At 46.3% G+C, this 22,450-nt stretch overlaps 3 protein-coding genes across 4 annotated transcripts; 1 reads left to right on the forward strand and 2 right to left on the reverse strand.

Moving 5' to 3' along the window:
- Positions 1-281: 281 nt before the first annotated feature.
- On the reverse strand, positions 282-5,483 carry NDUFS3 (NADH:ubiquinone oxidoreductase core subunit S3). Its single transcript, XM_060606672.3, has 7 exons — positions 5,287-5,483; positions 5,121-5,186; positions 3,913-4,010; positions 3,552-3,701; positions 2,588-2,713; positions 2,336-2,455; positions 282-528 (listed from the first exon to the last, which is right to left on the reverse strand). The coding sequence occupies exons 1-7, from the start codon at positions 5,354-5,356 to the stop codon at positions 361-363; spliced, it is 798 nt and encodes a 265-aa protein (XP_060462655.1). The 5' UTR covers positions 5,357-5,483; the 3' UTR covers positions 282-360.
- Positions 5,418-10,541, forward strand: KBTBD4 (kelch repeat and BTB domain containing 4). Of its 2 annotated transcripts, none has more exons than XM_060606665.3 (4): positions 5,418-5,516; positions 6,440-7,057; positions 8,765-8,871; positions 9,321-10,541. In XM_060606665.3, exons 1-4 carry the CDS (start codon positions 5,498-5,500, stop codon positions 10,179-10,181), a joined length of 1,605 nt encoding a protein of 534 aa, XP_060462648.1. In that variant the 5' UTR covers positions 5,418-5,497; the 3' UTR covers positions 10,182-10,541. The 2 variants fall into 2 exon arrangements, with proteins under 2 accessions (XP_060462648.1, XP_060462649.1); XM_060606666.3 differs by lacking the exon at positions 5,418-5,516 and adding an exon at positions 5,750-5,978.
- Positions 10,542-11,264: 723 nt separating this feature from the next.
- On the reverse strand, positions 11,265-21,285 carry PTPMT1 (protein tyrosine phosphatase mitochondrial 1). The gene is made up of 4 exons (XM_060606671.3): positions 20,526-21,285; positions 20,345-20,425; positions 12,924-13,115; positions 11,265-11,604 (listed from the first exon to the last, which is right to left on the reverse strand). The coding sequence occupies exons 1-4, from the start codon at positions 20,919-20,921 to the stop codon at positions 11,446-11,448; spliced, it is 828 nt and encodes a 275-aa protein (XP_060462654.1). The 5' UTR covers positions 20,922-21,285; the 3' UTR covers positions 11,265-11,445.
- Positions 21,286-22,450: the final 1,165 nt, after the last annotated feature.

Genomic DNA, 22,450 nt, shown 5'->3' on the forward strand with positions numbered 1-22,450 from the left:
AGGAGTTTTCTCCTCTAGTTGCCCTCCAGTTTTTAGGAAATGCCATGCCACACCCATCCTAAGCCCTGTGGACCATGAGAACTTTCCATTTCAGCTCCAGAACCCTCCCTCAGAAGTACATCCAGGCTTGCAGGTCACCATGACTGCAACTGCACAATTCAGTCCCATTAAAAGAGATTCCTGGTTTGGCAGAGTCTCTTTAAGGGAGAGGGAAAAACCCCTGCTGAATCTTCCCTTTCCCGAGTCAAGCTTCACTTCTACCCAAAAGCACACAAGAAGTGGTTAGTCTAAGGATTTTATTTACAGGGACGCTTAGTATAGATTAAGGCGTTTTCCAGTATCCACATGCCTTCCCTGGAGCTACTTGGTCTCAGGTTTCTTGTCCCCAGCTTCGAGCTTGAGACTTTCAGGGGGCTGCCGATAGGCAGGGAAAGCCTCCCAAGGGCTGTTCAGGTCAAACTTGCGGAACTCCTGGGCCAACTCCACTGGCTCAGCCACCACCCGCTTCACCTCATCGTCATAGCGTAACTGCAGAAGAGAAAAGCAGGCTTAAGCACTGAGGAAGACCTTGTTCAGAGCTGCTAAGGAGCCTACTTTCCCAAGGCTATGGGGGACTTCACCAGTCTCTTTACTTCCCTGTCCTTGACTGCTATCCCAGCCTCTGTCAACAGGTCTCCAGGCATGTCTGTATTACCAATCAAGTCCCATCCCAACCACAATCCAAAACGGCCTGCGATCACCCAGTCAGGCTCCCCTGCTCACCATCCCCACATCATAAGCTCTGAGCTGCTTTTGCAGCACAACTGACTTTGCTCACCCATCTACTCTTATAAGGAAATGCTTATAAGCATTTGTTGGGGATTAGGGAGCAAGTCTGTGGCTGAAAAGAGTAAACCTAAATTGGCAAGCACTCAAGTTCAGACCATGTGGCTTTGGCACTATCACTATAAAGATGCAAGGCAATAAATCTGGCATAGCTTTTCTTTTCTGTTTTTTTTTTTTTTGTTGTTGTTGTTGTTGTTGTTTATTCCTTTTCGAGAGAGAGCGAGAGAGAGAGCGAGAGAGAGAGAGAGAGAATGAGTGGGGGAGGGGCAGAGAGGAAGGAGAAACAGAATCTGAAGCAGGATCCAGGCTCTGAGCTGTCAGCACAGAGCCTGATGCAGGGCTAAACCCATGAACCGTGAGATTGTGACCTGAGCTGAAGTTGGACACTCAACCGACTGAGCGACCCAGGCATTGCTGGCATGGCTTTTCTTGTCTGGAGGATCAGCTGGATAAAGTAAAGACAAACAGGTGAAGAGGCAAACCAGGTAAGGGAGGCCAGACAGTGAAAATGAGGAGAGGGAAGGAGTCCTGACCAGAAGTAGCTTGAAAAGGAAATGGGACCATGCAAAACATGAAGAAAGCAGGCATATGTCGGTACAGAAGGGGGGACTGCCACTATCTCAGCATTTCTAAAAAGTTACTTTTCTACAAAATGACACATATGTTTGTATGCAATGGACCATCTTCCTGCTCATAAACAACCTGTAGCACAAGGGTGGTAAAGCAAAGCACTGAAATTCTTCGTAAGGCCCTTGTAGTCACATGTTACTAGTCCTGCCTTTAACCATCCTCAGGGGCTAAACATTTAGTGTCTTCCCTGTCAGCTGCCTTCTCAGAGATCCAGGGCAGGGTAAAATGATCCTCCACTTTCAGACCTGTGGACAAAGTGTGTCCTCAAGGTTGCCGTCATTAAAATGATCATTATGATAATGGCTAATGTCAATTGAGTAATTACAATACACTAGGCTTTAACATCATTTAGCTCAATGTAAATCTTTTAAGTAGATTTTTATTTATTATTATTTTTTAAATTTATTCATTTATTTTTGAGAGAGAGAAAGAGCACACTTGAGTGAGGGGCAGAAACAGGGAGAGAGAGAATACCACGAGGTGCAGAGAGAGAGAGAGAGAGAGAGAGAGAGAGAGAGACAGTGGAGCTCAAAGCAGGGCTTGAGCTCACCTGAAGCAGGGGCTCAGGCTCACAAACTGCAAGATCATGACCTGAGCCCAAGCTGGATGCCACACGGCTGAGCCACCCAGGCACCCCTAGCTCACTGTAAATCTTATTAGTTAAGTACTACTGTTCCTGTTTTGTAGATGAGAAAACTGTCATAGATAAATTAAGTAACAGACCCCAGATTACAAAACTGGGACTAGGATTTGATACAGAGCCTATGCTCTTAAATCACCACAATTCACAGACCATTATTTCCTGCCATGCTCAGCACACCCCAGGTTCCCTGCCAGTCTTTCCCTGAGGCCATTTGCCCTAGTTCAAGGTTCCTCCTACCTCAACGTAGCCAGATAGGGGAAAGTCTTTCCGGAAAGGATGTCCCTCAAAGCCATAGTCTGTCAGGATCCTCCTTAGATCAGGATGGTTAGCAAAAAAAACTCCAAACATGTCCCAGATCTAGAAAAAAAAGGCCCTCAGGCAACTCAGTCCATCAGCCAACACACGGGTGAGGATGCACTGCATGCAGTTATTTCAACTAATTCTGCAACTCTGGCCCAGAGGCAGGATCCACTATGTCCAGAAACTCACCTCCCTCTCATACCAGTTAGCTGCCTTATACACAGGAACAGTGGATTCAATGGGTGTCAGCTCATCTGTATAGGTCTTCACACGGATCCGGGAGTTGAAGCGCAGAGAGAGCAGGTTGTAAACAATCTAGAGAGAACAGAGGAGCTGGAAGACCAAGATGGCCACAGGGTCTGAGGCACGAGGTGGGTAAGGGTTCTACCTGTGAACCTGCCTTCTATCCTGAAGCTCAAAATCCTCAAGATTCTTATATTTACAACTACTTCCAAAGGCCTAAGCTATGCTATACCTTAGGATGTCAGCATGCCTGTCTTTGCTCATGCTACTCCTGGCCCCAATCCTTAGCAAGCTAATTCCTGATCTCTTGGTCATCCTTTAAGATTCAGCACATTCTCTCTCCCTTCAAAGAAGCCTCCCATACAGGACTCTGAGAGCCCCTCTTGCAGTCTCATAACATCTAACATCCCATGCATTATATGTCATTACAGTAAGCTCTTTATGTGTCCTTCACCCTCACTAGAGCGTGGGGGACTCCTTGAGGGCAGGTGTTGGGTGCTACTTCTCCCTTGATCCCAGGATCTGGCCAATAGTAGATGATCAGTAAATATCAACAGCTAAATATATGGAGAACTTGCTCCATGCTGGCAATCTACCTGTACGATCTCATTTCATCCTCACAGCCACTCTGTATAAAGTAGGGACAGTTTCACATATATTTTGCACATAAGAAATCTAAAGCTTACAAAAACTAAACAAAATGCCTGAAGTCACATAGCCTGTTAGTGGCAGAGCTAGGATTCAAACTTGAGGTCTGCCTAATCCGAGGCCCCAGTTTAACTGCTGTGTTGTATTGTCTGACCCAAACCGAAACTGAGGAGGACTATGGTTCCCGTTGGTAGCTGTCATCCTAAAACTTGTCTGTCCCTTTTCTTTCCTTTACTCCCCAAACCTTCTCAAATCTCCTGACCTCAAAACGGTTTTGCCGGGTGGGGATGTCCACTGCTGTCAAGTCAGCCAAGGATTTGAACTGTGCATTGGTGTGATCCCTGAGGAAAGTCAGCACTGGGATGACTCCATCAGGATGGATACAGATCTCTAACTCATTGAAGCAAGACACCTGCAGACGTGGAAAGGGAAAGGTGAGGGGAAAAAGAGCTATTGAGAGAGCAGTTAACTTTAGCAGGAGTCTCCTGGTTGAGGGCAGAGAAAGCAGTCCAAGTGGGGTAGAAGAGTCTTTGGTTTCTTTGATACCAGGCTGCCTACTCCTACATGCCCTGAGAACATGGTTCTTTCTTGACCCATGACCAAACAACAATAGTGAATATTACCTGAACTTGTTGGACATACTTGGGCAGGATTTCAGCCACATACTCTCCAAAAGCTGAGAGCTGCTTGTGGGCCACATCATTCCGTGGTCGGACAGTGGCTGGAAGGAGAAGGCATATTTAACAAAGGAATGGAGAAGGCAGCAGCCATGCCTACATTCAGTCTCCTGGGTCTGTAAGGGGTATTGTCTCCCAGCAGGGCTCCCTGCAGAATCCTGAGGAAGGTGAGAGTGGAGGGTTCCAGGGAATAGGAATTGATGAAAACTTAGGGAAAATGTCACCTACAGAGTTCACAAAGACTCTCCTTATTACTACTGCGTTTGGGGTGTTTGCCTCTTCTCAAAGCTACTCCCTAGTTCTTCCTTCACAATGCCTGCATTTTTGTTAAGCAGTGTGTCTCAATTCTTTTACCAGACCAGGAACTCTTTAAGGGTGGGAACGAGAATTTCTGCTTTTCTGTATCTCCTTATCACCTGGCTCACAGCAGGCTCTCAAGCTAAGAGCTGCAGGGCTGAAGAGCCCTCACAGATTAGTCAAAACCCTTTCCCCCCACCATTGAGGTAACTGAGGGCCAGAAAGGGGGAAATACCAGGTCTCTTGACTCCCAGTCTACTTATGTTGATTGTAATATATCTCCATACACGCATGCATGCAACCCTAAACCATGAGTACCCACACATCATAGACTGCACACATCATGGTTAAGTGTTGTCTGACTCTGGCAGCAGACAGGCCTGCTCTGTCACTCGCTAGTGCTGTGACTCTGGGTAAGTTACTTCTCTGCATTGTTTCCTAATGTATAGTAAGAAGAGCACAATGCTATCTACCTCGTTAAGACTGTCCTAAGGACTAAGATCCCTCGCTAAATCGCTTAGCAAGGTGCTTGGCACACAAGAAGCACTCAATGAATGTGAATTACTATCATAATGGCTCTGAGACCCAAACGTTGTTTCCTGATCTCAAAGAGCTGACAGTTTAATCGGAGAGAAAAGGAATCATGGAAATGGACGAGGGTCAATCAAGGCCGTAACAGGGAGCTAAAAGGGCACAGCGAAGAGTTCGATTCTGCTTGCAAGAGGACCACTGCAGTCAGGTCTCCACAGAGATCTGCCAAAGGACGCAGGGAAGGGCATCCCAGGACAAGGGCAAATATCCAAAAGAATGAAGGGTCCCCCGCCTGTAGTCCCGAGAAGGGCCCGGCCCACACATACGGCGCGTGTCTGCCGCGACGCTTTCCCTCCTCACCGGCAGCAACAGCACCGAGGGTCGCCCGGCCACTGTACAGAAAAATAAGCGCAGAGTGAGGCCTGATAGGCTCCCTGCGCCAGGCGCGCCTCCGCTCCCGCCCAGGGCCTCAGCCAGCTGCCCCCTGCTTACCCCTGGCCAACGCCACGGACCCTACGAGACCCCGCCACCAGCCCCTCGCAGCAGCCGCCGTCGCGGCCATGTTCCAGGTTACAGACCAGGCATCCAAGACCCACAGGGCACGGAACCCCAAGGGCACGGACCGGAAGCGGAAGCATGCATCTGATTTTCTTCCGGGCGGACGCGGGGCTAGAAGCAGAGGTTCCGGGTTCCGGGCTTCGGAATGAAAGGAGGGAAAACAGGTGAGAAACCGAGGCAGGCAGGTGGGGAAGCCGTGAGGTGAACGTAGCCCGAGTTTGGTATGGTAGAGACTGTAGAGAAGGCGAGGACCCTAATGAACTGGAGGGGTGAGAGGAGGGGAAGGGGCAGGGGTCTGGGTTCCACATTCCACACCCCTCCCCCGCTCCCTGAGCTAAGCTTTTGACGAGGGCCGGCGGGCGTGGCCGGGAGGGGGCGTGGAGGGGACAGGGGAAGGGGGAGAGAAGAGTGGTTTCCCTAGCGACCGTTTCCCAGGCGACTCCAGGTGAAGCGGGGACACAGTACTTGGCGTTAGGCCTACTAGTGCCCCTTGCTGGGACGGCGGGGCTTCGTCTCTAGTTCTGGAACGGAGTCTTGGGAAGTCATCAGGGCGTGAGGGGGGAGAAGCTCAGAAAAGAGAAAATGTGGAGCTAACAGATGTCCCAGGCCAAGCCTCATATTGGAAGGTCTGGACTCCATGCACGTGGGGGAAGAGGGGCCTCGACCAGAAGGTCGCTGGGGTCTATTGGGTTCTCCTGCCCAGAGCCTCACTAGTTTTATGCCCAATAGTCATTTGGTTAGTAAGGCTTTTTGCCCGGCTTTTAATATCATAGATTTCCTCCAGTCGCTTGCTCTCATGTGTTGACTTAAATAGCCAGGTTTTTATTACATCATGGAAAGGAATATTGTTTTTATACGGAAACACCCAGAGTAGGACGTTTTATCGATTTCATTAGGAATGGAGTGACACTGCAGGAAAATGAACCCAGCTTAGGTTGAAGGAGAGCTTCTGAGATGTCATTAGGGCCAGGACCAAGGCCAATCTTGGCCCACTTTGCTCTCACTTTTACCTTCTCCCTCCATAAATTGAACAGTTGGATTCATAGACTGTGAATTCCCCATTACTCAGGGTGGTATTGCTTTGCAGACAGCTGGCAGAGAGAGAAGTTGGCTGCCATGGAATCACCAGAGGAGCCTGGAGCATCCATGGATGAAAACTACTTTGTGAACTACACTTTCAAAGATCGGTCACACTCAGGCCGTGTGGCTCAGGGCATCATGAAACTGTGTCTGGAGGAAGAGCTCTTTGCTGATGTCACCATTTCGGTGGAAGGCCGGGAGTTTCAGCTCCACCGGCTGGTCCTCTCAGCTCAGAGCTGCTTTTTCCGGTCCATGTTCACTTCCAACCTGAAGGAGGCTCACAACCGGGTAATTGTACTGCAGGATGTCAGTGAGTCTGTCTTCCAGCTCCTGGTTGATTATATCTACCACGGGACTGTGAAACTTCGAGCTGAAGAGCTGCAGGAAATTTATGAGGTGTCAGACATGTATCAGCTGACGTCTCTCTTTGAGGAATGTTCTCGGTTCTTGGCCCGCACCGTGCAGGTGGGGAACTGCCTTCAGGTGATGTGGCTGGCAGACAGGCACAGCGATCCTGAGCTGTACACTGCCGCTAAACACTGTGCCAAGGCCCACCTGGCCCAGCTGCAGAGCACAGAGGAATTTCTCCACCTGCCCCACCATCTGCTCACTGATATCATCTCGGGTAAGTTGAGGGATGGGGCCCGTCATACTCAGCTACTTGCATATGCTGTTTAGTGGACATTCTAGTTCAGGAGAAAGGAGCCTTCAGGCTTTCTGGTGTTAATTTACGTTATTATTCCTGGTAGGAATTTAGATGCCTTCTGAGAGATTCAGCTGCGAGTTAGCTGTTGTCCTAGGCAATCCCTTTTAGGGGAGGAAACCTGGAAAATATAATAGTACTGTGCAATACACAGTTAACCCCTGAACGACGTGGGGATTAGGACTGCCAACCTCTGCGCAGTCAAAATTCCATGTGTAACTTTTGACTCCCCCAAAACTTTACAAATAGCCTTCTGTCGACCAGAAGCATTATCAATAACAAAAACCGTTAATACATATTTTGTGTGTTGTACGTGTCATGTACTGTATGTATTGTGTTCTTACAATAAGGCTAGAGAAAAGAAAACGTTATTGGGAAAATCATAAGGAAGGGAAAGTACATTTACAATATTGTACTGTATTTATTGAATAAAACCCGCATATAAGTGGACCCACATAGTTCAAACCCATGTTTTTCAAGGGTCTATATACAAGTGTTGAATTAGAAAAAAAACAGGGCTCACCCCCAAAATGTAGTGAGGAGCTGTTTGTATTTATACTCTGGTATCTTTTGTGTATAATTGTTCTCATCTATCCTGTACTTTGCACGTACTTGTGGGACTAGTTATCTAAGTAAATTGATGGGTCAAGGTATTTACATAAGGAACTTTTTTAAAACGAAGCTTACTTTGGCGGTGGGGGGATGGATCAGTTGGTTAAGAATCTGACTCTTGGTTTTGGCTTAGGTTGTGATCTGGAGGTTCATGGGTTCGGGCCCTGTATCAGGCTCTGCACGTATGGCGTGGAGCCTGCTTGGGATTTTCTCTCCCTCTCTCAAAATAAATAAATAAATAAATAAATAAATAAATAAATAAATAAATAAAATAAACTTAAAATTATTTTTAAAAAACTTATTTTTTTAAAGTTTATTGAGAGAGAATGAGAGAGAGAGAGAATCCCAAGCAGGCTCCACATTAACAGCACAGAGTCCAACCCAGGGCTTGATCCCAGAAACTGAGATCATGACCTGAGGCAAAACCAAGAGTCGGAGGCTTAACTGACTGAGCCATCCAGGTGCCCTTACATAAGAAACTTTTTAAGTGAGGGGCACCTGGGTGGCTCAGCCAGTTAAGGATCCGACTTCAGCTCAGGTCATGATCTCGCAGTCTGTGGGTTCGAGCCCTGCATCAGGCTCTATGCTGTCAGCTCAGAACCTGGAGCCTGCTTCAGATGCTGTGTGTCTCCCTCTCTCTCTGCACCTCCCGTTTGTGCTCTGTCTCTCTCCCTCTCAAAAATAAACATTAAAAAATAAAATTAAAAAAAAGAAACTTTTTAAGTGATGCGGCAATTGTAGGTAAACGATCCTGGCCCTGCTAGTGAGGTATGCTATACTTTAGCAGGTGTGAGCTCTGCAGCCTGTAGACTGCTTCCATGGCAAATATGAGCATGTCAAGTCGTCCATTCTGATTAAAAGAAATAATGCAATGTAGGTTAACTTCTTATACACACGCACATACATACATGGTGGTAGTATAACAAAGTGGTTTGTATCTTTAAAGCCACTGGCTCTAAATTTCCCTTTTGGATTGTTGGATTGCCATTGACCATGCCTTTCCTCTGGCTCTCACAGATGGAGTTCCATGTTCTCAGAACCCAACAGAGGCAATAGAAGCCTGGATCAATTTTAATAAAGAAGAAAGAGAGGCTTTTGCAGAGTCACTCAGGACTAGCTTGAAGGTAAGGCAGATTTCGCTTTAGGGTTGGGACACCATAATATCTATACATTCCAGCCATCTACTGATCTGGCCTCTTTGATACCTGGTGATGGTGATTAAGTCACCTCTGGCTCAAAGTTAAGAACTGGGGAGGAGGATGTGTGCATGAGCCTAGAAACCATAGCTCAGCCTCTGAGCTCCATAAAGTTCCTTGAGAGAACTACTTTCACCATTGCATTAATCCTAAGCACCTTTTTCCTAAACCACCAGCTCAGGATGAGAGCAACAGATTCTCTGCCCCAGCATATAATGACTGAAAGGTGAGAGTCAGGATGGCATACAGTAACCAGAGGGAAGTAGCGGGTTAGAGCAAGATACAAGTGTGTGGTCCAGAACCTTTAGAGCTGTGTCTCAGCTGAGTCTTAGCCTAGAACTGATAGATGTCATCTATAATTTTAATTTTGCCAATAGGAGATCGGGGAGAATGTGCACATTTACCTGATCGGGAAAGAGTCATCTCGTACCCACTCGTTGGCTGTGTCCTTACACTGTGCGGAAGATGACTCCATCAGTGTAAGTGGCCAAAACAGCTTGTGCCACCAGATCACTGCAGCCTGCAAGCATGGTGGAGACTTATACGTGGTGGGAGGGTCCATCCCACGGCGCATGTGGAAGTGCAACAATGCCACTGTGGACTGGGAATGGTGTGCACCTTTGCCCCGGGACCGGCTCCAGCACACCCTGGTGTCTGTGCCTGGGAAAGATGCCATATATTCATTGGGTGGCAAGACACTGCAGGATACCCTCTCCAATGCAGTTATCTATTATCGGGTAGGTGATAACGTCTGGACAGAGACAACCCAGCTAGAGGTGGCTGTGTCAGGGGCTGCTGGTGCCAACCTTAACGGGATCATCTACTTACTAGGGGGGGAGGAGAATGACCTGGACTTCTTTACCAAACCTTCCCGACTCATCCAGTGCTTTGACACAGAGACAGACAAATGCCACGTGAAGCCCTATGTTCTGCCCTTCGCGGGCCGCATGCACGCAGCTGTGCATAAGGATCTGGTGTTCATCGTGGCTGAAGGGGACTCCCTGGTGTGCTACAATCCCCTCCTAGACAGCTTTACCCGGCTTTGCCTTCCTGAGGCCTGGAGCTCTGCCCCATCCCTCTGGAAGATCGCCAGCTGTAATGGGAGTATCTATGTTTTCCGGGACCGATATAAAAAGGGGGATGCCAACACCTACAAGCTTGACCCTGCCACTTCAGCTATAACTGTCACCAGAGGCATTAAGGTGCTGCTTACTAATTTGCAGTTTGTGTTGGCCTAAGGCTATAGGGGAAAAGCAGCTGACTTTTGCCCTCCCCTTTTCCAGCACCTATCCATCCAAACTCGAAGTCTCTGCGGCCCCGATCAGAGTACTATGTTATTTTTTTGGCACATGTTAGAAAGGGCAGCCCCTCAGTCCCTCCTGAACCCATAGGGGTGTTCCATTTGGGGCTTTTAGACTGCTGCTGTTGAGCTGGCTGCTTGAACGGAGAGTAGACAAGCCTGTCCTCTGCTGTACCCTGGTAATCCTGTGCCTCATAGAACAAGCCTTTTCTCAGATCATAGGCACAGCCTCCCCTCTTTACCTGATCAGTGTTAAGTAACTTAAGCACCTCTGATCCAGGACAGAAGGAAATGTGCCCCATCTTCCTTTTTTCTATAGCCTGCAAAGTGGGTAGTTGGTAATTTTTCCACAAAGAATTAGGTGTTAGAGTTTTCCTTCAGGCTTTGGTTGGGAGAATGCTCTAAGCTGAAGGTGTCCTTCACCAGCAAGCATCAACTCTAGAATTCAGGACTTGTGTCTGTTGTTTTCTCATCTCTGTCAGGAAACGTACAATATGGTTTTATTTTTGGCTTACTCCAAGGGGTAAGCCAGAAAGAAGTAGAAAGGATTATTTCTGATTAATAGCAGAAACTTTTTTCAAACTTAAATATATAAGGTCTCTACTCTTTTAAAAGCTCTAAGATAAACTAAGAGCTAGGAACTGTTCGTACAAATAAAAGTTTTTGAAGGGATCTGTGTGTCTGTTTTGAATTCTGAAGGAGTGACTTCCCTAGGGAAAATTGATTGCATACCCACACATTTCTAAGCTGCTTGGATCCCATACTTCCTTTTCTACATCCAGAATCACTGCTCCAAAAGGGAACAGAGCCCTGGGGAGCCAGTGAATTGGGGTCTGACAGCGGCAAAGAGCCTGAGCTGAGTATTTCTCCTCTCCTTCCTAGTGTTTAAATGTCTTTAAGTTGGGCTAAGTATCATTAGGCACAGTGTTAGATACACAATCGAGTTCTTTGACCCTATTCAAGAAAACAAAAACCCTCATTCCATATCCCCTTAGCCAGTGAATTGAAGCCACACTAAATCTCTCTCTTAGCACACAACAGTGTTACTTCAGGAAAGTGAAACAAGACAAAGGGAGTGAAATTATCCATTACTTAGCACATTCCTGCTTTGTCAAGTCTGGGCTTAAGCCCCCTTGGTCCTGTTACACTATTTGATTCTGTAGCAAGCAGGGTCGTCTTGAGTTCTTTCTAATCTGTGTATTTCACGTCTGTGATGTGTGGTAAGTCTCCTTCTTTGCTGCCCCTGCAGTAATCTCCTTGTGGAACTCTTTAAGAACTTCCAACTGGCCAGATCTGATGTGGATGTGTGACCGGATCTTGGTGATGGCTCTTATGGCCTCCTCTGGACTCCAGTTGTACACCTGAAGTACAGGATTGGGAAATCAGAGAAAGAAAGGAGGAGGTGTTAAGGTGTTCTTGACCTAATAACAGATGCTAAAGGCCCTTAGAATTTCATTATTTTAAAAACTCCATTTTGAGGGGAGTTAAAAAACATGCCCCATATATTATAAATGGCAGGGGTGGGGGGCACTTTTATTCCCTCGGCCAACTAGTCCCACAATACTTGCAATGGGCTGGGAGGTCAAGTCAGTCTTTCTACCTAATTCTTGCTCTGCCAAACCCTGAAAAAAGAAGGTTGAACATGCAAAGCTGAGATCCTATTTCAAGCCGGCATAGGCCTATCAGATGTCCTCTGGGAGCTGGGCTGTTGGTTAGAAGTTTCCTGGAGAGAGTACATGGTAGATGTTTTTATGTAACTTGTCACCGTGGCTGGGAAAACAGCACTTTTTAGATTTACTAGGAGGGTTATCTTTGTGTTCTAAGGATACATATTGGTTTAGAACTCAAAAGAACAAAGAATCTACAGATTTCAAGCCCTCTGAGTCAATTCTCACTCAGCCCAAAATATCCTCCTGAGAACCCATTTCCAGTAAATGGAGTCCTAATGATCAAAGCTTTAATACTGTTAAATCATGTACTTACCAGTCCACAGTAACTCAGAGCGATGCCTATTACATGTACATTTTCTTTTTCCTTAAACTATCCACATAACTTAATAAATGCTCTACAGGGGCCAGATAGGTAACAAAAATGAGTCAAGTTGGGGAGTGTATAACAGGTAGTAATGGACTAAAGAGTATTTGCTTGTAAATACTCTTGAAAGTATCACACCTACCAGTCATAAGGTGATAGGCAAAATTCCATTGGAGCCTCTGTTTCTAGACACAAATGTCTAGAACTTTATTCTGAAATACTTTAAGAAATCTTGAGTACTATAGGGCTATAAGTGATCAGCACTACTACCTAAAGTACTGGATTTCCTGAGTGCTATTTATAAAAAGTGCTTTAGCCTTTTACTGGTGTTAACATCCTTTGCGCTTCATTTTTTGAGTGCCTGCTGTAGGTCAGTGCTTGACATACTTTCTCGTTCAAACCTCAGAACAAATTTAGTTTGAGGAAACTGAGCATCAGAGAGGGGAAGACACTTTTGCCTAAGGTCACACATCTGGTAGGTAGCAACGCCAGAGGTCAGCCTATCCGCAAAATCCAGGTGCTTTCCATCTCCCAACAGCCTGTAACTGGGGACATGGCTCCTTCTAGGAAGGCCTGCCAATAGACCATGCTACTGAAGTTCTAGAAATCTGCTGTAAATGGACCAGTCCAGAAAGACCTTTCCTACCTGAATCAGATACGCTGCGACCATAGTAGCACTTCTGGAACGCCCAGCCTTACAATGCACGTAGACACACTGGCCCAGCGACTGATACTTGAGAGCAAACCGGACTCCTTTCTGGAGGTCAGCCAAGGTTGGGACTCCAGTCATGTCTACTGTGCTGAGTCGCAGCTGCTCAACTCCTACATTCTTCCACTCCTGGAACCAGGTCCGCCAGCATAAAAAAGAGAATGAAAGAAACCTGACATGAGTGCTATGAATATGGGCTCCTAAGAAGCAGCAAAACAAGGAAGCTTCAGAGTTTACTACAGTGTGAATACACTGTTCACTTTTTTTTAAACAAGAAACTTCTTACAGAAATGCCTTTAAAATGGCTGACCTGCATGGTTGGTCTTTGATCAAACAACAGCTGTGCTGATTTAGAATTATGTCTAATATTTAAAAAAAAATTTTTTTAAGTTTATTTGAGACAGAGCGTGAGCAGGGGAGGGGCAGAGAGAAAGGGATAGAGGGAGAATCCCAAGCAGGCTCCATTCAGTCAGTGGTCAGTGAACAGAGCCCAACACAGGGCTGGAACTCACAAAACCATGAGATCATGACCTGAGCCGAAATCAAGAGTTGGATGCTGGGGCGCCTGGGTGGCTCAGTTGGTTAAGTGTCCAACTTCGGCTCAGGTCACGACCTCACAGTTTGTGGGTTCGAGCCCCATATTGGGCCCTGTGCTGACAGCTCGGAGCCTGGAGCCTGCTTCGGATTCTGTGTCTCCCTCTCTCTGCCCCTTCCCTGCTCACACACACACTCTCTCTCAAAAATAAACATTAAAGAAAAAAAAAAAAAAGAGTTGGATGCTTAACCGAGTAAGCCACCCAGACCCCTAAAATGTTCTTAAAGTACACGTTGGGTATTTTATCTTCAGCTGCAAAATATTAGCTGTATTAAAATTCATCTACAAAAGTTGTGTAACTTTATGGATAATCTTGGCACCCGTGTAGTGACGCAGCTGCAGGATTGGGGTACTATATTTTGCAAGAGCTTTCTATTTCTTTATCTATAAGTGTCCTTTTTACTTTACCTTTTTTTTTTTTTTTTTTTTTTGAGATTGCATGGTAGAAAATAGAGTTACCATTTTAAAATTAAAACAATGCACCTACCTTTATTAGTGCAGTATTATCACTTCAGAAGAAGAAAAGAATAAGCAATAGGGGAAATAAGCCCTCTGGCATTATCAGACTATTTATTTATTTGAATTTTTACCTTGAGACTCCAGATAGGGGGGCATCTGGCTGGCTCAGTACAGCATGTGACTCTTGATGTCTAGGTTAAGCATGTGACTCAGTAGAGCATATGACTCTTGATCTCTAGCCCCATCTTGGGCATAGAGATTACTTAAAAATAAAATCTTTAAAAAAAAAAAAGAGAGTCCTGATAGGCTCCAGCTAATGGTTATTAATCTGTCTAGCTGGAACCAAAGACTTTATCACTGAGTGAAGGTCAATATTTTATACTGCGTATGAAATTAACACAAAACAGCAATTTTGCAGCATGTGACTTTGTATCAATTATACCAGATATACCTAGGGAGCTTGCTAAATATTCACATTCCTGGACCCCACCCTAAAGTTCCCAAGTCATAATTTCTCAGGGGTTGTACATAGGAATCTGCTATTTTAACAAGACTTCCAGATAATATTTAGGCTTATTAAAATGTGAGAACCACTGCCTTGGAGATTTTTTTTCTCTAGGCTAGTTGGATAATATAGCTGCATCATACAAGTGTCAATGCCTCACAGCCAGAGACCAAGTACTTTTTGTGACTCTTGTTCCACAGGAATGATCACACTAAGGAACATTTACCATTTTGGCTAATAATTCCTGAGGCCTTGTAGCAAAGTACTTTAGGAAATCCAAGGAACTGTTGTCCATTTCTTAAAAATGTATGTCATCAGGGTGCTTAGGTAGCTCAGTCAGTTAAGTGTCAGGGGCTCTTGATTTCTGCTCAGGTCATGATCTCACAGTTTGTGAGTTGAGCCCTGTGATGGGCTCTGCACTCACAGTGTGGATCCCGCTTGGGATTCTCTCTTTCCCTCTCTCTCTGCCCCTCCCGCGCTCTCTCAATAAACTTTTTAAAAAAGTATGCCATCACTAATCAATGTATCTTAAATGTGAGTCCATTTTTAAGGTTACAAAAAAAACCTACCAGTTGAAATAACAGCATCTTCATTAGGCTGCATCAGTACAATAAACAAGAAGGACAAAAAAAGTGCTAATAGATGGCAAACACTATAAAGACAGGGCAACATCTTTACATAAAGACAGCACAATGTCTAATAACCTTAGTTCCACAAACAAGCTTTCAAACTCAATGAAAATTATGTTTTAGGTCTGCACTCTTTTACGACAATTCTCTGGAGTTCCATACATCGTTAACATATGAGTAAAAATTCCATCAATGCCAAATGAATCATACACTTTTTCAATGGGTTGTTTTATAAATTTCTCTTGGGGGCTGGAGGTGGCTTTTCTTCTTAGAGTTTATAGGGCCTTCATCTTAAATGCCTAAGACAATGCCTGACCTTAGTGCTGAGTGAGTGTTGAATGAATGAAATCAGCAAGCCATAGAGAAGTTGCCTTTCGGTTTGGTTACTGACTTGAGTTACTGAAATTAAAAATACCTTTGTGTACAAAGGAGTAGTCAGACTTTGTCAATTCTACTTTATATATATACACACTTATTTATTTCAAGAGTGAGAGAATCCCAAACCAACTCTCACCATCAGTGCAGAGCCCTATGCAGGCCTTGTGAGAAATAAGCCTACTGGCCCATTCAAAGAAGGGACGCGGAGACTCAGAGCACAGTGAGGCCAGGGTTTAATCAACATTCTTACGAGAGCAGGTGCCTGATGGACAGGCACACTCGGGGCAGTTGCAGCAGGCAATTTATCTCCTAGCATGAAGTCGTTCCCCTGATTCCTCATTGGCTAAGTACTACAAAGATTACAGCCTTACCTGGAAGTCGCCTATGCCCATGTAAGGCCAAAAAGTAATCTGATTGGAACAAATGTACATTCCTTGAGGTGATGCAGAGACCTCAGTTCTTTGGCACGTGCTCATTGCAAAGCCTGCGAAAAATAAGCCGGCAGGAGAGGGGAAGAAGAACCAGGAAGTGAAAGGTCTCCCAAAGGAGATTTGGGACTCCATTGTGCTGGGGTGAGGGGTTCGTATATATTTCCAATAGGGTCTAAACCTATTGTTAACTAGACAACTCAGCTTATATTTGGTATTTCTGAAAATAAATCCTCTCACTTAATTTCTCACAATCCCTCCTCTTCTTTTCTAAGTAGATTCTGTTTTCATTTTTAGGTTATTTTGGGCACAAGGCACAGACATTTGTTTCTTAAGAGGAATCTTCCTCCCCTGCCCCCAGAGGGTTTGCTGCGGCTGCACTCCCAGCATTGTTCCAAAATGTGTGTGTGTGTGTGTGTGTGTGTGTGTGTGTGTGTGTGTGTGTGTGTGTGTTTCCACCCAGGGACCTCAGGTCCTAACCTTTCCCTCTCTGCCTACTGAATCCCATCTTTTCATATCATATTCCCCACTTTGAACACGTGACTCCTAATTCCCATTAGGAATTGGGATGATGACTGATCTTAACTGCTTCCTGCTGAAAGGGTATGGCAGTCAGGGCAGGTTCAGAGGTTGATCCAGAGGTCCAAAATAATGAGAGGGTATTTGGAACGTCTTAGGTTAGCAAAATTTTCTTATTTTTCTGGCATATGTGCAACGGCTTCTACAAATGACATACAAAAAGAATATTAGATCAACAAGCATTAATATTCCAAACGCAATGCCTCCTAGGAAGGAGGTCACACCATGGGATGTAAAGATGTACTGTAGCCATCCAAAAAGTCCCTGAACTGTCTGGTCAATTTTTTTTTTTTTTTTCCAACTATAGCTTTTCCGCCCTCTTCCATATTTATTTGGATCTTGTGATATTGTTGCTTAGAATAATTAAGCTTTTGAACTGGTTTTTGGTTCTCAGTCCTCAAAATCTTCCTTTGCCCATCAAGTTTCCATAGGAACAACTCCATAAGGCGTATTTAATTTTACCTCAAGGAAAGACTGACCTTTGATATCCAGATTACTATAAGTTTAGGCAACTGTTTATCCGTCCTGGAGGGAGTAGCACTATAGTCCCTAATTCAGTCATAATGTCTTTTTCTAGCAAGGGAGTGGGGCTCTCTGGCATTATAAAAACAAAGAATGTGGAAAAAAAAAAAAAAAAAAGTCTCCCTGTATACACCCCAGAGGCTGAGAGAAAAAGTTAGTCTTAAGTTTTCTGGAGACACCTCTAATCGTTACTCTGCATTTGGATGGTTGGCCGGGAATGGAAAGGACAGAAAAGGTGGCTCCAGTGTCAAGAAGGAAATCAACTGGCTTTCCTTCTATTTCCAGAGTTACTTGAGGCTCTGGGTTTCCAATAAAGTTGGTTCAGGGGAGCCAACCATGAAGAACCTCGGGCGAGATCAGTTCTTTTCAGGGGCACTGGTTATTGGAGCCTTTCAGGTCCCCGAGGGCATTCAGATTTTCCAGTGATTGACTCCACACCAGGGGCATGGCTTATGGGGGTTTCAACTTCCATTGCCCCTCTGAGGACATTCTTGTTTCCAGTGCCCTAAATAGCCACATAAATGGCACTGGTGCCAGGACCTTGGGAAGCCGAATGAGTGACAAATTTGTCCTTTAGAATCATCTGAGCTTTGGGGGGGGGGGGGGGGGGGGCGGGGTAACAGGGGAGATAGCTGTATATTTAACTTTAACCTTTTCAGGAAGGCCACCAGGCTTTCATCCTGTGTCTGTAAAATAGTGGCTAATTTAGCATGATTTAAGATTTTAACCTTCGACCTCCTTTGATTTCTTGGAAGTGGCAACGATACCATTCTGCAATGGGATTATCATAGTCCCAATTAGGATCTTGGGGAGGAACTGCCTGAACCCCAGTAGGGAACTGGGAGCTCCCTATAGGACTTCCAGTCCCATGATAATTAAGGAGTCAATCATCCCCATATCTCTCAGCTGCTGCCAAAACAGAACGCTTCTCTATCTCATTAAGAGTCTGATTCAAGGGGCGCCTGGGTGGCGCGGTTGGTTAAGCGTCCAACTTCAGCCAGGTCACGATCTCGCGGTCCGTGAGTTCGAGCCCCGCGTCGGGCTCTGGGCTGATGGCTCGGAGCCTGGAGCCTGTTTCCGATTCTGTGTCTCCCTCTCTCTCTGCCCCTCCCCCGTTCATGCTCTGTCTCTCTCTGTCCCAAAAATAAATAAAAAACGTTGAAAAAAAAAAATTAAAAAAAAAAAAAAAAGAGTCTGATTCAACAAAAGCATTATTTCTTTCCAGGCCAACTCAAAAAAAACATTCCTAATATTCTGAAAGTCCTCTATATTTTATCCAGATCATCAGAAAATTTACCTATTCTTTTACCTGTGTTAAACCTTGCAATGAAAAAGGTACTTGTGATCTTATCATGGTGGTGTCTCCCTGTGTTTCTCCTTCTGGCACTCTAGCTTCTCGTAGGGGAGGCCCGCCTGTTACAGGGAGGGCCTGGATAAGGTGGGCAGCAGGGAACAGAAGTGCATGTGTTTTTCTTTTGTTGTTGTTGTTTTTAATGTTTGTCTTTGAGAGAGACAGAGCATGAGCGGGAGAGGGACAGAGAGAGAGGGAGATACAGAATCCAAAGCAGGCTCCAGGGCTCGAACTCAAATGGTGGTGAGATCATGACCTGAGCAGAAGTCAGACACTTAACCGACTGAGCCACCCAGGCGCCCCTAGAAGTGCATGTTTTTAAGTACAAGTCAGCACACACTGGGCTAAGTGTAGCAAAATGGCTCCCATGTATCCCAGTAAAAGCCCTTTGTATGTTATAATCCTCCATACCTCATATGCCTTGCAGAAATAACATAAATGTGGAGCATTCGGAAGCCCGCAGCGAGGGTATTGCCACCATTTCCCCAGCTTTTATTATGTTTATTTTTATTTTTGAGAGAGAGACAGAGCATGAGTGGGGAGAGGCAGAGAGAGAAAGGGAGACACAGAATCTGAAGCAGGCTTCAGGCTGTCAGCACAGAGCCGGATTTAGGGCTCACACTCACTAGCTGTGAGATCATGACCTGAGCCCAATTTGAAGTCGGATGCTTAAATGACTGAGCCACCCAGGTGCCCCTCCCCAACTTTTAGATCAGAGGAGAGGCAATTTAAATTTTCTACCAGTGTACTTTTAAAACCCATTCATTTTAACTTTAGTCTGTCCTGACCACATAATATTCCTTTCCAAAGATTTCCCTTCACAAACCTTCTACAACTTTCCTTTGCATTTAGATTTTGTCCGAAGCCATTCCTCTCCAAACTACTAATCTGATTCAGGACAAAATTATTGTTTTTTTCTTTTTACCTCCAATAAAAATGGATTTCCTTTTTTTTTTTTTTTTAACATTTATTTATTATTGAGAGACAGACACAAATCGCGAGAAGGGGAGGGGCAGAGAGAGGGGGAGACACAGAATCCGAAGCAGGCTCCACGCTCTGGGCTAGCAGCACAGAGCCCGCCCCGGGGCTCGAACTCACAAACCAGGAGACCATGCCCTGAGCCAAAGCCGGACGCTTAACAGACTGAGCCACCCAGGCTCCACTCCTTTTTTTTTTTTTTTTTTTTTTTTTTTTTAACATACCTACTTTTACATACAAAGTTGCTTTCCTTATTTCCATCAGCATTAACTGCATTTAGCAGAATTTTAACTTTTAGAAACTTTAGTCTCCAGTGAAAATTAACCATTTTAAGTGTCTTTTTGCCAACAAATTGCAGCTGAGATAACATAAGCTTACTTGACTTTTAGTAAACCTAGGTAATAAAAACATTAAGGCAGCCATGAGTTCGAGGAAGGTCATGTTCTGCATGTTTCAGGGGTCTATCAGTGGGCAGCAAACTGTAAGGAGATTTATTTAAGAGGGCGGGGGTATTTCCAATAGGTTGTAAGCCTATTGTTAACTAGACGGCACAGATTTTATTTGATTATTTCTGAAAATAAATCATCTCACTTCTCAATGCTCCAACTCACTAACAGGGGATCAAGACCTGAGCCCAAGGGGGGGGGGGGTGGCTCTTACCCGACTGAACACCCAGGCGCCCCTCAATTCCACTTTTAAATGCCTTTCATATCAGTTTCTTTTTCATAATTAGTTTCTACCTCCAGCCGCAGTCATTAAAGCTTAGAGGACCAGACCCCCCTCCTGAAGCGGCGAAAAAGCCTGGGGCACGTGTCTCACGGGTACGAGCACCCGCAGCTCCCTCTCCCCCAACCTCCTCCGGCTCTCCTAGACCCAGGGTGGCGGTGTAGGCTGGCGGACGCCGCTGCCCGAGCCCCCGCTCCTGGCCCCTCACCTTTGAGGAGTTACACAGGAACCGCGTCTCGTACTCCTCGTTCATGGTGATCACCCCGCGCACGTTCTCGTCCTGTACCAGCTGCCGAGGCAAAGACAGGGCTCAGAGAGGGCCGCCGAGGCGCGGGCGGCGCTCGCCGGCTCCCAGGCCCGGCTCGGCCGGGCCTCCCTTCCCGGCTCACCCGGCGCGTCATGCTCCGCAGCGGCAGCGCGCCCAGCAGCACCGTGGGGTCGATGCGGTGGTACCAGTCGCGGCGCGCTCGGCCAGGCACCTTACCGCGGAACAGGGTGTACAGCAGCGTCGGGTAGAAGAGCACCCGGGCCAGGCCGGCCTCCAGAAATGTGCCGGCCGCCATCCCGCCCCACCCGGCCTGGCAAAGCGGCGGCCTGCCCGCGCCCAGGCTCGCGGTCGGCGGCCGCGAGGAGAGCCCCGAGGGCGACGAGGACGAGGGCGGAAGGTCGTCCGCCGCCTCCCGCGAAGGCGACGCGGTCTGCGCGGCCGCCTCGGACTCGGAGACTTCGGGCCTGGCCTCCGGATGCTCCGCGGGAGAGCCCGGGGCCCCCGGGCCCGGCTCCATGGCTCCGGAGGAGGGGCCGCCGGCCTGGGGGAGGGGCCAGGATTTCCTGGCGGGCTAGTGGGACCCCGGCCGTGGGAGGGCGCGTCCTGGACCCGCGGCCTGCGACTCTACCGCTGGTGAAGCAGGGACCCATGCCCGTAGCCGGTGCCCCCCCGCCCCCCGCCGCCTTCGCGAGGGAGGGAGTTGCGACCCTAGGCGAGGGGAGCTCTGCCCCCCTGCGTGTGCGACCGCCCCGGGAGGAGGAAGGGTGGGTGCTGGCCACTTTTCCGAATCCCGGGCCAGAGGGAAGGGGCTGCGACCCCAGGTAAGGGTGAGACCAGACCCGGAAGAGACCCTGTGGTGGGGGCCTGTGGGTATGGTGGAAGGGGAGAGTGGAAAAAGGGGCTTTGGGCTGTTAGGCAGGGGAGCTACTTTGGAGGAGAGGGCTGGCAGGGCACCTGGGTTGATATGGCCCTCCCCCCATTCCCCACCCTCCCGATCGGCCACAACTCGTTGCTCCCTCCTGCCCAAACCGCAGTGTGTATGCGTGTATGTATATAAAGAAAAAATATATAAATATAATGTCTGCAACAAATTATGAAGATATATTAAGAAAATACTGTGATAAGCTTGTATGTAAAAACTGCAACCTACAGAGAGGTAAGAGGAATGGGTCTAATGCTGGCTATTTACATTTAAATGGAATGTGCATCTGGTGCTTTTTAAAAACGTTTCTTTTCAACTTGTAAAAGTAATACATACATATTCAGGATGCCTGGCTGGCTCAGCCGGTGGAGCGTGAGACTCTTGATCTCGGAGTCTGAATTGGAGCTCCACCTTAGGGATAGAGTTTACTTAAGAAATAAAAAATAATACATACTCGTAACAACTGGAAAATACAAAGAAGTCGAATTTATTCTAATTACCTATAATTCCACCACCTCAAATACATGTTTTCTTCCAATTTCCTATGGGTACCACTAGAAAAACCTTTTTTGTAACAACTTTACTGAGATATAATTCATATACAATTCACCCATTTAAAGTGTAGAGTTCCCTGGTTTTTAATATATTCAGAGAGTTGTGCAATCCTCACCACAACCAATTTTAGAACATGTTCCTTAATACCCACAAAATCCCATATTCCCCTCCCCCCAGCCCTAGGTAACTACTAATTTACTCTTATAGATTTGCCTGTTCTGGACATCTCAAATAAATGGGCTCCAACAATATGTGTCCTTTGTGTCTGGCTTCTCTCAGCATACTGTTTTCACGATTCATCCATGCTGTAGCAGGTTCAGTGCTGTATTTATTGCTGGGTAATATTCCATTGTATGGATATACCACATTTTGTTTCCTCATTTACCAGTTGAAAGATATTTGACTGTTTCCACTTTTTGGCCATTTTGAATAATGCTGCTGTGAACTTTCATATACAAGTTTTTGTGTGGACATAAAAAGACATTTTCATTTCTCTTGGATATCTACCTAAGAGTGGAATTGTTGGTCATATGATAACACTATGGGGTGTGTGTATAGCATTAAAAAAA

Source organism: Panthera onca, chromosome D1 (assembly GCF_046562875.1).
Source record: "Panthera onca isolate mPanOnc1 chromosome D1, mPanOnc1 haplotype 2, whole genome shotgun sequence".
Taxonomy (NCBI): Eukaryota; Metazoa; Chordata; class Mammalia; order Carnivora; family Felidae; genus Panthera; species Panthera onca.

Excerpts from the sequence above, each read along its gene's own strand:
- NDUFS3 (XM_060606672.3), bottom strand. The coding sequence starts at position 5,356 with ATGGCCGCGACGGCGGCTGCTGCGAGGGGCTGGTGGCGGGGTCTCGTA. Across the intron at positions 2,456-2,587 it reads CTAACTGGTATGAGAGGGAG|ATCTGGGACATGTTTGGAGT; the intron begins GTGAGTTTCTGG and ends TTTTTTTTCTAG. Across the intron at positions 529-2,335 it reads CCCTATCTGGCTACGTTGAG|TTACGCTATGACGATGAGGT; the intron begins GTAGGAGGAACC and ends TCTCTTCTGCAG.
- PTPMT1 (XM_060606671.3), bottom strand. The coding sequence starts at position 20,921 with ATGGAGCCGGGCCCGGGGGCCCCGGGCTCTCCCGCGGAGCATCCGGAG. Across the intron at positions 20,426-20,525 it reads TGCGGAGCATGACGCGCCGG|CTGGTACAGGACGAGAACGT; the intron begins GTGAGCCGGGAA and ends TTGCCTCGGCAG. Across the intron at positions 11,605-12,923 it reads TCGCAGCGTATCTGATTCAG|GTGTACAACTGGAGTCCAGA; the intron begins GTAGGAAAGGTC and ends CCTGTACTTCAG.
- KBTBD4 (XM_060606665.3), top strand. Across the intron at positions 7,058-8,764 it reads GCTCACTGATATCATCTCGG|ATGGAGTTCCATGTTCTCAG; the intron begins GTAAGTTGAGGG and ends TGGCTCTCACAG. Across the intron at positions 8,872-9,320 it reads CACTCAGGACTAGCTTGAAG|GAGATCGGGGAGAATGTGCA; the intron begins GTAAGGCAGATT and ends TTTTGCCAATAG.